The sequence below is a fragment of the Paroedura picta genome, chromosome 4, assembly GCF_049243985.1.
Source record: "Paroedura picta isolate Pp20150507F chromosome 4, Ppicta_v3.0, whole genome shotgun sequence".
Lineage (NCBI taxonomy): Eukaryota > Metazoa > Chordata > Lepidosauria > Squamata > Gekkonidae > Paroedura > Paroedura picta.
The window spans coordinates 40,339,228-40,356,261 of record NC_135372.1 but is presented as its reverse complement, the minus strand read 5'-3'; the positions used below and the strand labels follow the sequence as shown (position 1 = coordinate 40,356,261).

At 48.0% G+C, this 17,034-nt stretch overlaps 1 protein-coding gene across 1 annotated transcript in view; it reads right to left on the bottom strand.

The window, feature by feature from the left end:
- The window catches only part of ATF6 (activating transcription factor 6), an 87,748-nt gene that overhangs the window by 67,321 nt on the left and 3,393 nt on the right, over positions 1–17,034 (bottom strand). Inside the window, exons 2-9 of the mRNA XM_077332568.1 lie at positions 14,799–14,875; positions 13,118–13,205; positions 11,275–11,369; positions 8,757–8,883; positions 8,016–8,222; positions 6,405–6,625; positions 2,845–3,030; positions 2,020–2,111 (exon numbers count right to left, since the gene is read on the bottom strand). Coding sequence (XP_077188683.1) covers positions 2,020–2,111; positions 2,845–3,030; positions 6,405–6,625; positions 8,016–8,222; positions 8,757–8,883; positions 11,275–11,369; positions 13,118–13,205; positions 14,799–14,875 — 1,093 coding nt within the window. The remainder of the gene's footprint in view (positions 1–2,019; positions 2,112–2,844; positions 3,031–6,404; positions 6,626–8,015; positions 8,223–8,756; positions 8,884–11,274; positions 11,370–13,117; positions 13,206–14,798; positions 14,876–17,034) is intronic.

The window sequence follows — 17,034 nt, the reverse complement described above, 5'->3', positions numbered from 1 at the left end:
CCCTTCCCCTCCCAAAGACAGATCTGCCACAACACCCGCTTCCAGCCTGCTGTTCCTTGCTTATTCCTTTGCCTTGAGCCCCATCTGCTGGACCGCTTTGGAAACAGAAAGCAGAATCTATCCGGACGGAGGCTGCTGCCGTGCAGTGATCCTGGCACACCGTCGTAAGTCAGAGCAGGTTGACAACACTGGTTGCAAACAAGGAGGGTGCCTATGCACGGCAACGTGCCGGAGGTGATGGGGCATCTCCTACGGGGCATACATGGCCTGGCCAACCAGGCTCAAGCAAGCCCCAGTGGCATTGGTGCAGTGGCTTCGGTTGGACCCAGCAAGACAACCCAGAAGGGAATGGATGGGCAGTGCTTGATGCACCAGGACAATTTGAAACAGGCCTGCCAACCAATCAAACAGCAATGCTGGGTCGAAGCTGCCATTTCTTAGAAAGCCATGGAAAAATATCAAAGCTTACTAGTTTACGAAGCAGCAGCTGGACAGCTACTTATCCTGGATGCTTTAGGCTGATCCTGCATTAGGCAGGGGAGTTAGACTAGATGGCCTATCTGCCCCCTTCCAGCTCTATGATTCCATGTTGTGTCAATGCTAGAGACAGACTGGAATAATTACCCATGCCTTCATGAGGAGAAAAACCTTCCTGTCACTTCTCATGTTGGGTGGCCCAGATACCAACCACAGCTCCCCCCCTTCCTGCCCTCATCCCAAAGAGAGCCTCAGGGTTAGGTGAGGAGGAACGAAGTGCTTCTTGTGCTCCCTCACTGCAAATCAGAAAAAGGGATGGCGTAGTACATCACAGGGTGGGGAGCTGCAACAGTAGAGAGAGTGATCAGAACGCCTTATGCTAGCCTTTTATGGTTTTGATGATGACACTAAATAACTGTATGTGAGGGGGAGGGTCATAAAAGACAAAAGGCAGGAGTATGTGTTTTAAGAGCCTCTTGTGGCGCAGTGTGGCAAGGCAGCAGAAATGCTGTCTGAAGCTGTCTGCCCATGAGGCTGGGAGTTCAATCCCAGCAGCCGGCTCAAGGTAGACTCAGCCTTCCATCCTTCCGAGGTCGGTAAAATGAGTACCCAGCTTGCTGGGGGGAAAACGGTAATGACTGGGGAAGGCACTGGCAAACCACCCTGTATTGAGTCTGCCAAGAAAACGCTAGAGGGCGTCACCCCAAGGGTCAGACATGACTCTGTGCTTTCCGTGTTTTAAATAAATCACACAATTATGCTACACACCCTGCAGCAGTGTCTTTAGGAAGAAAACAACAGGATCCAGAGCAAAGGCAAAATGCGTACCAAGAACTTTCCCACTTCAACTACCCAACCTGTTTCCATCAGATCTCGGAAGCTAAGTAGGGTCGGCCCTGGCTAGCACTTGGAAGGGCAACCTCCAAGGAATACCAAGGTCGTGACACAGGGACATGCAATTGCAAGCTACTTCTGAACATTTCTTGCCTGGCAGCCGGCCAATCTTAGGATCTCCTGGCTACGTTGCACGTATGAAATACCATATGAAAAACCATATGCCAAATGCCATAGGAAAAACAAGCAAACAAATCCCACTTTAAGAACCAGCATAAAACCACGCTTCCTACAGCAGTCATGGGAATAAAGAGGGCTCAAAAACAGAGGGACCAAAAGAGAATCAATGATATTCATTCTCATGCTTCAATACCAGAAGGTTAAGGATTTGCCACCCACATCCCATGCCCTTTCCTAGATTCGTCACCCCACTCCCTATCTTGGAGAGAAACGAACATCCACCACAACTACAGCCAGAATGTGAGAGTGAGACAATGTTTTGGGCTCCTGGGCCTAGAAAGCGGTTCCTTGCCAGAGAGCCAATGTGCCTGGGTTTTCCCACAGACACCGCAACAATCCCCCAAAGGAATGGAAGCTCACAGCCAATAGCTTCCACCCAATTCAAACAACGGCGGGAGATGCCGAGAGCTGACTCTGGCCCATCCCAGGGGGGTTCAGGCTCCCGGAGTGCCCAGAAAGAAGTCTCACCTTAATCTGTCGTAATTTAGTACCACGAAAGCCAGCAGCACCATCACGCAGAGAGCTCTTCTCTTTGGAGGCGAGCCTTTGAGATTCTGGTTCTGGAGACCCAAAAAGAAAAAGAAGAAATTAGGAAAGGAAAAACAGGACACACCCGTTTCCCCATCACTTCCAAACATCAGGGGTAGGGCTGATACAATGTGCATCACAAGGAGCATCTGTGACAATGCACTTAAGCAGTTTAATGCTGTTTTTATTCTTCACGCCTGAGAAACGTCACTGGGGAGAGAGAGGCGCCCTGGGGCCTGACACAGAGACCCCAAAGGATGCTCGCAGGATGTCTCAAGTGACCCAAGAAGCTTGGCAGGACCCCAAGAGTGGCAAGAGGCAGTCACCAGCCACAATTCGCAGAGCAGTTTTTGCAAGTCCTGTAAACCAGGGGGAGTCAACCTGAGATGTCCATGGACTACAATTCCCATGAGCCCATGGACACCTGGAAGACCACAGGTTGACTACCCCTGCTGTAAACTGCCTGTTTACAGCCTGAGCTGAAGGTTGGCTAAGGGGCAAGGACGGGGAAGGGCAAGATAGTCTAGCAGTGCAGAGCAAGAAGGTGGTACTGTCATGTTACTGAGAGCTGGATCCCCAAAACGCGCAGTTATAGGATCACAGTGAGAATGGCGCACGGGAGGCGAACAGAAGCGGAATCCACCAAAGCAGAAGCGCGGACCAGCCCTGCAGCCTTAACAGACTTGTGAAGCCAGATTCGGTGGCCAGCCACCAGCCACCAGCCACAACACTCCACACATGTGTCTGCCGGCAACAACCACCGACCTCCACTGCCAAGTTGTCCAGCTGCCGCTTTAAGGTGCCGTTCTCTTTCCTCAGGCAATCGTTCTCCAGCAGGGCTGCCTTCAGCCTCTCCTCCAAGCCCAGCAGGTATTCCTTCTTCTTCTTGCGCGACTGGCAGGCCGACTCCCGGTTTTTGATCATGCGCTGCTGCCGCCTCAGGACGTTCACCTGCGGGCGAGACGGGAAGGGAGATTGCAGCGCTCAAATGGCTGCGCGTGCGGTTATGGACCCACCGACACCACGCTTGAAAGAAGGATCGATCTCGAAGTCTGAGGACGGTTGGAGAGTCCCTTGTGAGAACAGTGGTTACATTTATAGGGGGAAACAGTAAAAAGGGGAGGAAGCTTCTATAATTACATACAGGGATCGTATCAACATCATTCTTCTTCTCTGCAATGTTGATTCTCAAGATGATGATGAACTGTCTTTCTGAATTACAGTAACAAAAAGGTCTTGATTGAGAATAATAGTTGAATTTACACTGAGAAATATATTTAAGGGGGGAGGGAGAGGAAGAAGAAGAAGAGGAAGAGGAGGAGGAAGAGGATGAGGAAGAGGAGGAGGAAGAAGAGGAAGAAGGGGAAGGAGGAGAAGAGAAGGAAGCAGAAGCAGCAGCAGCCCTAAGCCCTTTCGCCTACAGACAAGGCAGCTTGCTACAAGGACCATGGGTAATGAAGGAGCCTTCAAACCAGCAAGCCCTTGCCCTGCTCAAGTTTGCTACCTCTGTGAGAACAAGGTCTCCCTGTTTCCCAGCACTCATCGAAGGAGCCTGGACCCTTGCAGTTGAACAGAGGAGGCAGGGCATGGACCTGGCTTTCCAAGTGGGCTCAAGTCTCAGTGGATTCCGTTCTATGCTGCAGTCTCGGCGGTGTGCCTTCATTAAGGGAGCGAGATGGTAACATGTCTTTCAGAAGAGGCAGCCATGCCACTGAGCTCCTGGGGGGAAGGTCCTCTGATATGCTTCTTCCAAATAAGGGGATCTGGCTGATTCAGAAACCGCTTTCTGCCACCTCAACTGCACTAAGAAGATTTACAAGACACATCCAGGCAGAGATGCTAGCCAGGAAATATTCTGTGGTTAGCCTGGACAAAACACACACGCAAATATTTTTTCAGCAGAAACAAAATAGGTATGTGTGCTTTTTCCTTCTTGTAACCCACAGATTTTTAAACATGAAGCCAATCGTCTCGTTTCAGGCATTTTGAGCTTACCCTCCGTTGTGGATGGGGCAGTGTTCGTTCAAGCATGGTCCACTTTCTCTCTGTCCCATTTATCTATTATGCCTTATTCTGGCTTTTTTATCTGCTGTGTCCCCGTGTTGCATTAATAAAAGTTTTAATTCATTCAAGTCAGCAAACCGTTTTTCTAATTTAGATTATCCAGCCTCTAAAACCTTTCCAGAAGCACCTATTTATGCACATTAGCCTTTGCACAAAGAGAGACAGCTGAGAATGAAACAAATATTTTCCCTAAGGAGACCCTTCTCTCCTACTGAGGAGGTTTTATGCCTGTCTTGGTTTGTACTTCAGGATCTGAAGTTGACATTAAATTTAGCTTAATGAGAGACGACTACATTGGATTATCTGATTGGCTATAATTCCACTCTCAAAATCTAATTACATTTTGAAAGCAACTAACAAAACTGCATGTGCTCCCCCCCCCAAAAAAAAAACACCCCAGCATACAGGATTTTAAACATTTGTTGAAACAAGACAAAGGAAAACAAAACAAAGGTTTTACCACGAGCAAATTAAAGAATGGGAAAGTAATCTGCTTAAACAGGAAGGTGTCAACAGTAACAGTCATTTACAGAACATGGGCATTTTCCTGTGAGAGAAGAAGAGTTGGTTCTTATATGCTGCTTTTCTCTATCTGAAGGACTCTCAGTGGCTTACGTTCGCCTTCCCTTTCCTCTCCCCACAACAGACACCCTCCGAGGTAGGTGAGGCTGAGAGAGCCCTGATATTACTGAAGAAGAAGGAGAGTTGGTTCTTATATGCAGCTTTTCTCTATCTGGAGGACTCTCAAGGCGGCTTACATTTGCCTTCCCTTTCCTCTCCCCACAACAGACACCCTGTGAGGGAGGTGAGGCTGAGAGAGCCCTGATATTACTGAAGAAGAAGGAGAGTTGGTTCTTATATGCAGCTTTTCTCTATCTGGAGGACTCTCAAGGCGGCTTACATTTGCCTTCCCTTTCCTCTCCCCACAACAGACACCCTGTGAGGGAGGTGAGGCAGAGAAAGCCCTGAGATTACTGCTCGGTCAGAACAGCTTCTGACAGGACTGTGACTAGCCCATGGTTACCCAGCTGGCCACGTGTGGGGGAGGAGTGAGGAATAAAACCCGGCTCACCAGATTAGAATTCAGTGCTCTTAACACTGCACCCAACTTCCCAGCTTGGGATTTGGAAGGGAATTGGGTGGAGGCTGACCTGGTTCTCACCTGCATTTCAAAGTTCAGCTTTGATTTTTAACTGGTTGACAGCTGTCAAAGTTTGACAGGCGTACAGTGGGAGGAAAAAGTAGTGATTCCTTGGAGCTGGTTCCCTGAACATAGAGAAAACAGCACAGGGAACCTCTGGAGGGAGCACAGGGTGGCTTCTCCTTCTAGCTGTACTCGCTGTCCAAGTACGGAAGCAACAAGACAAATGGTGCAACCTAGGCAGAGTTGCACTTTGCTAAAATTAAGCCCATGGGCTTAGATAACTCTGCTGAGGACTGCAATGCAAAAGGTCCCACAGTGCATCATCACATGTACCAGATGCCTTGTCTGAATGCAACCACCTTTATTTCATGCCGAGAAGAAGAGAAGAAGAGTTGGCTTTTGATGCCCCACTTTTCTCTACCCAAAGGAGTCCCCGAGTGGCTTACAAACCCCTTTCTTTCCTCTCCACACAACAAACGCCCTGTGAGATAACTTCTGAGAGAACTGCTCTGCAAGAACAGCATTAATGGTCACCCAAGCTGGCTGCACGTGGAGGAGTGGAGAAGCAATTAGAGGCTGCCGTTCTTAGCCGCTACACCCTCTTGACTCGCATGATGCCAGCTATCTGTGGTGGGTGGCTGTGGGTTGGGAAGAGAGAACAACAGGAAAGCAAAGGGACTCAAAAGTGGTAAAGCAGGGATTGCTGGATGGAGGCGGAAGGCACTCATACCATCATTCCCCTGCCCTGCATGGCACAGAGGGATCTGGACAGCATAGCAAATGGTGGGAGGAGGAGCTGAGAAATGCTAAGACAGGGAAGGAAGCCAGAGCCGAAGCTTCCTTAGACAGAGCCAGATCCATAAATATAATGGTGTCTACGAAGTCAAGCACCTAGATCAGAACCAGCTGTGAGCCTGGAAACTCTAACCAAAACTATTGGGTTCCCAAGGCTACAGGGGATATCACCTATCTACCATTAATGAGGGTTAGCAGTTTCTGGGTTTAACGAAAAACGTGCATTTCAAGGTTTTAGGGATGCCAAACAGTCAGGACCCCACCCTGGGTCCTCCTTTCTGAAGCTTTCTGCAATTATACACCAGCGTTCGTGAGAACTTACATCTGGGCTTGTATTCTGAGCTGTGGCATGAGCGGCAGGTTTCACTTCCGCAGGGCTTCCCTGGGCCAGGTTGCTTCCCACAGTGTGTGCCAGGACGCTGACAGGGTGACCAGGCAGTGACGTGACTCCACCATTGACTGCAATGACCGGGTTAGCGGCAGGAAGGATGCTGGGCGCTTGAAGCTGCACCATGGCGGGCTGCGAAAGCACTACCGGTTGACCTACAAAAGAACATCGACACCATCCATCAGTGAATCGAGGAAGACTGTGAAGCTACATGCAGGATACATTTTGCCCTTTGGCAGCTACGACGAATGAGAAACCAGCTGCAGGTTTACATTTCTGCCAGCCCTTGAAAACCCTTCCAAATGCAACTACCAGTTGCAAAAGAGCAGCTTTAGGCTTGTGCCGGACACTATGATGCGACACCACAAAAACACTTCTGATCTTCCCAAAGGGCCAGCCACATGGCATCTTTGGCTGCAGTTCTGAGCACAGAGTCTAGCCCTGTGTTTCCAGCTTGTGCCAACAAGGCGCCTCCTGGAGCAATCAGGGCAGTGCCGCTTGCCTGTTCATCAAAGGGATACTGCCTCTGAAGTTCAAAGTCCCGTTTAGTTATCAGGGCTGAACCACTAATAACAGGGCTAGCCTAATTTAATGCACTTAGCCTTATTTAAAGCCATCAAAATGCCTGACTAGATGAAGCCCAGAGTGATTCAGGAGCACATCTGCCCAGCTAATTGAACTGCACTTACAACGGGGGAGGGGGGGATGAGGTTGGGGCTGAGGTTTAAATCTCCCCCAGCAGTTGGATTACCTCCATAAGGGAAAATAAACCAGAAAAGAGCAGTGTCTCCGTTCCCCTTCCCCTTCCCAAGCTGACAGCATATATTTGCCCCTTTCAGGCTACCGCCAGGATACAAATCAGGACCCTGGACAGCTGCCATATCCCTTTTTGACATGCTGGAAAGAGCCATTCATGAATCTGCCTAAATCCATCTTCAACTAGAATTCCCAACCTCACCAAGGCCCACATCCTCCTCCTCCTCCCAGCCCTTACCTAGGCAGCCACTACAAAAGCCAATTCTGATGACCTCACCACTAGGGGGAGGCATTAAATACATATAACGGGCAAGAGGATTGCATTTAACTTCCATATTGAAGTTGCATATGCACGACGCAAACTTTAATGCAGAATTATTATTATAATGCAGACAAAGAAATTGGGAGGAGGACTGTAAACAAGCAAATTGAAGCTGATTCCATTTTGGGAGGGCCACAACTCCGATGCAGGGCATCTGCTTGGCATGAAGAACAGCTCAGATTCAAGCTCTGGCATCTTCATCTAAAAGGACCAAGGAGCAGACGATGTGAAAGAGCCATCTGAGAACTCAGACAGCTACAGCCAGTCTCAGTAGACAATACAGTGGATCAGCCATCTGATCCAGCAGAAGGCAGCTTCTCCCACAGCTGCGGAGCTGAGCTTCATCCTGTAGGTCAGTGGTCCCCAACCTTTTTGAGGCTGGGGACCGGCAGGGCAACTGCCTGCCCGCGCAAGGTGCGCCCGCGCATTGCATATGCGCGGCCGAATCGTGCATGTGCGGCACTTACCTTTGTGTGGTGCCGGCTGAATTGCGACAACAGGCGCCTGCTTTGGCAGCGTCAGAAGCGTCGGCAGCGCTGGGAAGACAATGGTTTTTGCCCGGATGCTGAGGCCAGGCCGAGCTTCCCGGAAGGCGGGCAAGAGAGGCTTCAGCTGAATTGAAGGTTTGGAGGCTGCTGAATTGCACCGGCTCGGGGTCGCTGCAGATTCATTTGCTGAAAGACAGGATGGAGTAAGGCTGCCATCAGCTCTTGCATAGAAAGTTGCGATTGCTGGCTTTTTGTGAATCTAGAAATTTATTTGCATGAAGCTGTACTGTGACTCAGAGGAGGGGATCGAATTTCCCTCTGAATATTGGTAGGGGACAAAGACAGGAAAACTCATCAGATCACCCCCCCCTCCCCCAGCTGAGTTGGCTATCATTTCTCTTAAAAATCTGCATTCCTCTTCTGAGATGGCACACTACAAAATGTGTACAAATTTTCTCTTCCATTTATTGTTCAAGCCACTGCTTTCCAAAATTATGCCGGCTACAAAATGTGCACTAATCAACTACGATTTTTAGTCTTTGAACTGCTGCTTTATATTTGTGAGAATTTACAAAGAATCCATACATCATTTTTTTTAAATGCTTAAATGACTTAGAGATCTTTGACATGGCAACAGCCCTGACACTCAGCAATCCCCCACACAGTAAGACGGGTCTTTTCCTTATTGTGGATGAGCAAAGCAAAACAGACTGATCCTACCTGAGCGGTGGATGGTTTTGGATGGGGGCTTCTTCTCCCGTTTTACAGGTGAGGGGGAATTTTGAGAGCCTTTGTCATATAATGAAACAGGAGACAGGTGAGGATTGGAGCCCAAGTCTACCTCTTCCTGTGAATGTAAAAAAGACATGGCCTTACTTTTACAGCGAGTAAGCACAACGCAAGTAAAGTTGGTCAGAAATCGATCCATCCTACCTACTTTTCCTTGTTAGAGCAGACCTTCAAAGGGTAGAAGGTCTATGTATCTAGTTAGCAGAGACTGTATCTTGTTTTCCCTCTGTGGAGCTCAGGGTGACATTAAGTGGCTACCCTCTCCCTGTGTGGTAGATTAGGGTGATAGAGAGTGGCTGACCCAACATCACTCAACCAGGTCCACAACTGGGCAAGGACTTGAACTTGGGCTGCCTCTGTGGTAGCCTTGACCTCCTGGCCACTACGCCATGTCCCATTTGGTGTATGTCATTTCTCAACCACAACTTGGTAAAGTACAAATGACCATAACAGCAAGCAATGGTGGACCAAGGGAAGGGAGGAACGGCCTGGAGTCAAATGAAGACTTAGCTCAAGTGATATGAATGACAGCCGGGGGAGGAAGCAGGACCTATAGACGGTGTTGACTGGACTGCATCTGCCTCTAGGCTGAGAAAACTCCCATTCTGAGCTGAGATCATTGGGTGGCCTTGGGCAGCCCCCTACCCTCCATCCTCTCTTCTGCCATCCTGATTATTTTAGTACGCCATCATTTATTCCGTGTTACTCCTAAAGTGGCAGAGGTTAGCCTCGAGGTCAGCCTTGCTCAACTTCTTCACCACTGAAACATTCTTCAGGCTTCGAGAACCCCCAGAAGCGGCACAATTGTGCAGAATATAGTTGAGAAGCGTAACTGTGGACACACCCACTCAAGGACCTCCCCTTCCCACCCCCTCCAGGCTTGTCACTGGGCAATTTGGGGGGTTGACATTACCATATATGGTAATTTCATCTGATATACTGACCCCCATCCCAATTCTGGAAACTTTTCCAGGGCCATCAAGAAACCTCAGGGTTTCACAAAACCCTAGTCAAGAAAGCCTGCTCTAGATATTTTCCAGAAAAACAGTAGCCAAAAAATCCAGTAGCTATATATCAGGGGTAGCGTACATCTAAAAAAGGAGACTAAATTGATGGGCATTTTATATTCCTAATGCTGCTCACTGAAGTGTTTAACTCCAGGTATCCACAGTCTTATTAAAACTACAGAGCCTTTTAGATTTGTTTTGGATAGCAGGCAGCAGAGACCAAAACAGTGGGGCTGCCATGGATATCTCAGATATAATCTCAAAAGGTTGCAAGGTTGTGCAGAATGGCCAGAGGTTCCAAGCTCAACATCCTGCTATGATGGATTTCTGAACAGGGGCTTTCTGCAAACACGTGGGCTGTTCCAAAGTACCTTCTGCTTCAATGAAGTAGAGGAAAGCCGGGACTCGCTTGCTACTTTGGGAAAGGGATGAGTTGAAGAAGAATAACAAGAGTAGGTTTTTATGCCCTCAATCACCTTCCCTTCCTCTCCCCACAACAGGCATCTTGCGAGGTAGGTGGGGATGAGAGAGCTCTGAGAGAACTGGGACTGACCCACGGTCACCCAGCAGGCTTCATGTGGAAGAGTGGGGAATCAAACCCGGTTCTCTAGATTAAAATCTGTTGCTCTTAATCGCTACAGCACACTGGAGGAAAAGCAAGTGGGCACCAGGAAATATATTCACATAGGAACATAAGAAAACTGATCAGGCCAATTGTCCATCTAATCCACATGGTCAACCAGTTCCTCTGGATGGGCGAGGCCTGCTCCTGATGTTGCCTCCTGGCTCTGGAATCCACAGGATTAGTGCCCCTGAATATGGAGGTCCCCCTCAGTCACCATGGCTGATCCTCCACGAATGTATCTAATCCCTTTTTAAATCTGTTTATTCGGGCGGCCATCACAACATCCTCTAGCTGAGAATTCCGCAATTTAGTCACACTCTGCGTAAAGCAGTCTTTCCTTTTGCCCATCTTGAACCTACTGCCCGTCAGCTTCATCAGATACCCTTGGGTATTTGGGGGCAGGGCAGAAAATAGTTCTCTCTGTTAACTCTCTCCACTCCATGCATAATTTTATAAACCTCTAATGACCATAGAATCACAGAATTGCAGAGTTGGGCCACACAGGCCATCTGATCCAACCCCCTGCTCAACTCAGGATCAGCCCAAAGCATCCTAAAGCATCCAAGAAAAGTGTGTATCCAACCTTTGCTTGAAGACTGCCAGTGAGGGGGAGCTCACCACCTCCTTAGGCAGCCTATTCCATTGCTGAACTACTCTGACCATCCCCCCCCCCGGTTGTCTCTAAGCTGAAAAGTCCCCGCGTCTTCAACAGGGAAGGTGTGCCATGGCCCTCATCATCTTGGTCGTAGGGAAGGTGCTCCAACAGCCTCCTCATTAGCAGGCATCGCAACTCAGGTTCACTTGTCGGACTGCCTACCGGCACATGCTGTCCTGGGGAATCCACAGAGGCAGGAGAAGGAACGGAGCACGTTGAAGGGGCTGGTGAAAGCGGCTCCACTTTCCAGTCCACCTCTGCAACAGAAGGCAAAGCAGAAAACCCATCAGCCTCAAGGACTCGGGGGGAATTACCCATTTGGGATGGAGTTTTAGCTTCTGTCATGCTGTAATTTGTCCGACACAACTTCGTAAAAACTACCCGCACGTTCAAATAAATATTTTTATTTCACCCTCCCACTGAAAAGACGGAGGATGGGTTGAATTAAGTGAGCATACAGACCTCTCACTTTCTATTTGGTCAGTAAAGGTTTTTTTTTAAACCCCAGAGGTACAACAACCCCTCCCCTTTTATATAAAGGGCAGTGTCATGCTTTCCCCACATCTTTGATTTATGGAACTGTCTGACCGGATTCAAGGCCTGTCTGTGCAGATATAAGGAGCACATAGGGTTCTGCGGAATCTGCTTTACTGTGCTGTGGCTCCAGCAAAACTGGCCAGACAAGCGATTCCTGGGGAAAGTGCTTCACGGATCTTGCCTAACTTGCTCCACTGGGCATTCTGGTTACCAAATCTGCAGTCATTTCCGAGTAGCGCCAGACTTTGAGAAAGAGGGAAGAGCAGAACCAGCTGCCTGAAACCCGCCACAGCAGAAGGATCCCGCCGAAGGACGGCAAGTGGATGCCACAGCCACCAAGTGCGGCACCAGCGGCTGGGACAGTGCTGTGCTCAGAATCCAAGCTGAGAGTGCGTAGTTGTGATGACCTCAGTGCTTTGTTAGTCGGCAGCAGATAGGGGGTTCCCAAGTTTTGTTTTTCCATTTATGGCCCTGGGAATTTTAGCCCCGGACTCCAAACAACTCACTGCCAGGAAACACAACAATGAGCCCCACGGTGGGAATTGCTGATATAGTTTAACAACTCCTAATGTGGTTCCTTGTACAAAAGGGATCTTATATCACTGTGATGCACACTGAACTGTGTCAACAACGGATTGCAGTCCAGAGGACTGTCTAGTGACTAGACCAGCCTTTCTCAACTCTTTTACCACTGAGAAATCCTTGAAATATTCTTCAGGCTTCAAGAAACTCCAGAAGTGACATCATCATGCAGAATATGGTTGGGAAGCATAGCTGTGTACACACCCACCTGGGGCCCCTCCCCTTCCCACCCCCTCCAGGCTCATCATTGGCCATTTAGGGAGGGGGGAATGTCGACATAACCATATATGGTCAATATCACCCAATAAATGGTTAACAAAGTTTAAAATCTACAAAAAGTTAATTAACTCAGGGAAACCCTTCCAGAACTGTAACACACACACACCCAGACACACACACATACACACACACCACCAAATTTAATTAAATCCTGGTTGAGAAAGTCTGGACTAGACTCTAGCCCAGGGGTAGTCAAACTGCGGCCCTCCAGAGGTCCATGGACTACAATTCCCATGAGCCCCTGCCAGCAAATGCTGGCAGGGGCTCATGGGAATTGTAATCCATGGACCTCTGGAGGGCCACAGTTTGACTACCCCTGCTCTAGCCCAAGTCTCATGATGGCAAACTGAGGAATTCCCCCTGAGCACCAGTGTAGCACAGTGGCAAAAGATGGGACGAAGGAGATCCTAGTTCAAATTTCTACTGAGCAATGAAGCACACTGGTTGAATTTGGCCAGCAAATAACATTCACACTGCCGTACGTTGTAGATGGTAAACATTTGGAGAGGGATGGTGGTGGACACACCAACTCTTTCTCCCAAAGCTCCTTGGTGAAAGGAGGAGTAAAGCGAAATAAGTGTTTTAAAAAATAAAAAATAAAAATCACCCTTGGGGATCTCCTTTGTACTATCCCAGGGTTCCAAGTCCCAAGGCATCAGATCCAAATCAAAGTCGAGGTCGCAAAGGTTGTTTTCCTAAAAGGGAGAAGAGAACAATGAGAACAAGATTCGGGGAATCTGAAGGACTGTTGCCCTCACGTGACAAATTCAAGAGAGGCTGCTTCAAGTGGATTTGTTTTCCTCAAAGACAGGAAAAGGAGATCAATACATCTGAGCTACCAAACTGGGTAAAGTTAAACAAAGCCCTAACCTTGGTCTGCATTCAGGTATGCATGAAGGGAGGGATAAAAAAGCATCCAATGTTGAACTTGTGTGCCCTTGTTGGGCTGAAGGTAGAGACCATAAAACAGGTCATTTTTTGTCTGCAAGTCATATAAAAACATCTCTACAACTTTGCTTCTAACGGTATAAAGGTAAAGGTATCCCCTGTGCAAGCACCGGGTCATGTCTGACCCATGGGGTATCGCCCTCCAGCGTTTTCATGGCAGACTCAATACGGGGTGGTTTGCCAGTGCCTTCTCCAATCATTACTGTTTACCCCCCAGCAGCAAGCTGGGTACTCATTTTACCGACCTCGGAAGGATGGAAGGCTGAGTCAACCTTGAGCCGGCTGCTGGGATTGAACTTCCAGCCTCATGGGCAGAGCTTTCAGACTGCATATCTGCTGCCTTACCACCCTGCGCCACAAGAGGCTCTTCTAACGGTATAGGGAGCTTTAATTGAGAATTATTCTTTCTGACTAGGGGCCAAGCCCGTTGCATTCAGGAATACAACGTATGCTAGATTGGGGGGGGGGGTGCAGAAGAATTCTGTGGACGGCCTCTCTCTTCCCCCAGGACCTGGAAAGGCTGCAGGCTGGAGGCCCCCAGGAAGGGAACTCACCAGCAGGGATCTGCAGTCTCTGCAGGAAGTGGAAGGAGGAGGGGGTGGTCAGGGGTGGGGGGAAAAGGTGATTTGGCGGGCCGCTGGACAGGCAAGCCAATTGGAGGAGGAGGCACTCAGGGGTGGGACAGCTGCCCTGACTGGCGCTTAAGCTATGAGACACGCTCCTCCACAAAGCTCTTACCAGAAATATATTATGTGGAATAAATAGGAATCCAAAGACAACTTACAAAGTGCCTAGATTTGGATAGCTTGCATCTGGCTCAAGGATTCACTAACAGGGAAAACACACAAACCCAATAAAATAGTGATCCCCAACCTGTGGGCCGCGGACCACATGTGGTCCTTCAACTAATTGGAGGTTGCCCCGAAGGACGCCTTCTCCCCCCCCCCCGGCCCTTTACTTCATCCCCCCAGCCCTTTACAACACACTTCATTGTTGTGTACCTCTTTTTATGTATCTTATTTTGAAGGGATGTTTAAACATTACCATAGCGATCAGAGAGCGCTTGGGCAGTGGTTGAGAGTAGAGGAGTAAACTACCCCCCTCACCGGGCCTCAGTAAAAGGCGTTGAGTGGTCCCCGGTGAGCGGTCCTCGCCATTGAGTGGTCCCCGGTGATAAAAAGGTTGGGGACCACTGCAATAAAGCATATAATCTAAGGGGAAAGTTATCTTTTATTGGCTAAGGAAGCAAAGTGTGTGAATCCCTTCAAGGGGTTTTTTGTTGTTTGCCGATTTCATGCATGGTTTCCCATCCAACAATCCCAGTTGCAACCAATACTTACGTAAGTATCATTCTCCAAATCTAGCTGGAGCTCGTCTTCTCCTATCAGGTCACTAAGTTCACGGAACAAAAGAGACTCTAGGAATCAAAACAGAGGAAAAAGACATAAGCTTTAAAAGTCAAACCCCACCTGGCATGAATATTCACAGTTTCCTTATTACCCAGAAGAGAAGGCTCATCCATTCCCTAATCTGTACAGTCTTCTCAGGACAGCAAAACAGGATCACTCCATAAGCAGGGTAGAGGATCTTGCATTCATTCAAGTAGGCAAAAAAGGAGGAAAGAGTACTCTTCTTTAAAAAATTAAAACTTCCATAATATAACCTGAGAAAAACTCAGAAGGCTTCTTCACCCTTCTGAGGCAGACAACAGTGATGTCAGTTGAGTATCAGCTCCAGAAAAGAAAAAGGACAGATTAAGAGAGTGATCTACACAAGTTCCTAAAAGCTGTTAAGAGTCAGCAAAGGTAATACAACAATTTTAAGTGCACAACCGAAAAGGAATGTGAAAGTATTTTAAATACATCAATATCCCAAAGGAAGAGGTGAGGTGGGAAGAAATAGTCCAGCCATTTTAGCCTTTCAGCTAGGCCTCACAGATTCCCGTCTTGTATCTTCTAGCATTCCCAAAAAGCCAAGAATGGGTTCGATGTTATATCACAATGAGTTATGCCCCAGAACCAATATGTTAGAATCATTAGGCCCTTCCCAAACACACAACCCAAATCAGCCCCTCAGCTTCCACACCGCCAGCAGTTCTTGTGCCCTAATGTTAGTCAAATTTGGACTCAATGAAATACTATCTGCACTCAATTATACAGAAAAGAAGAAGAGTTGGTTTTTATACCTCTCTTTTCACTAATTGAAGGAGTTTCAAAGAGGCTTACAAACGCCGTCCCTTCCTCGCCTCACAAAAGACCCTGTGAGGTAAGTGGGGCTGAGAAAACTCTGACAGAACTGCTCTGGGAGAACAGCTCTAACAGGACTGTGACTAGCCCAAGGTCACCCAGCTGGTTGCATGCAGAGGAAGAGCAGGGAATCAAACACAGCTTTCCAGATTAGAAGCTGCCACTTTTAACCACGACACCAAGTTGGCTCTCACTTTCCTTTATTCATATACATGGTTAGTTTTGGCATGGAAAATCACAGTCAACTTCGAATTTTATATGGGATGGTAGCACCCCAGCTATAACACCTCTAACTTTCACAAGATGTAGGACCTGTGTTCATTATACCATAGTCAGCTCATGCAAATTAGCACCCTGCTGAATTTTTTATGAGATTATAGCTCTGTTCACATTCCATTCTAACACATCAGCCAGCAACTGGGGGGAAAAGAAGACAACAACTGGTATGTGGACTCTCTACTCTTCACAATCATTCAGGACGGACCCTCAGCGAATGCTGTGCGGAGTTGCTACAGACCAGAACACACAGGGCTTGAGTCTGAAAGTAACCGACCAGGTGCTCAAGATCAATAATAAAGATCTAAGTGCTTCAGAGTTTTCAAAGTGTCTAGCGTATCTCCTATCTCTTTACAGCAACTCTGTAAGGAAGGCAGGGTTATTTTGCTGAACTATTTCGATCACTGAAATTGTACAACTTAACATTACTGAGAATTTTGGAGCGATAATGCATACAGTTTCCGCAGCCTAAATACTGGCTTGTTGTGAGCCCTTTATTTAGGTCTCACAATAATACATATAAAAAGAGCACCCCACACAATTTCAGAAAGGTTCATGCGTGGCTAACTGGCAGCTGTTAATTACTAACATTTCCCTTTCCCTATGAAGCCCTTCAGACCAATCAAAACCTGACATCGCATTCTCATACTGGTTCATCTAGCATTCCACCTCCCCTTTCAATTTATTTTAACTTGAAGATTTTATCTCCTTTTTTTAAAGTACCATATTCGTTCTGTACTGAACTGTATTTGAGTTAGAATCATAGAGTTGGAAGGGGCCATACAGGCCATCTAGTCCAACCCCCTGCTCAACGCAGGATCAGCCCTAAGCATCCTAAAGCATCCAAGAAAAGTGTGTATCCAACCTTTGCTTGAAGACTGCCAGTGAGGGGGAGCTCACCACCTCCTTAGGCAGCCTATTCCACTGCTGAACTACTCTGACTGTGAAAATTTTTTTCCTGATATCTAGCCTATATCGTTGTACTTGAAGTTTAAACCCATTACTGCGTGTCCTCTCCTCTGCAGCCAACAGAAACAGCATCCTGCCCTCCTCC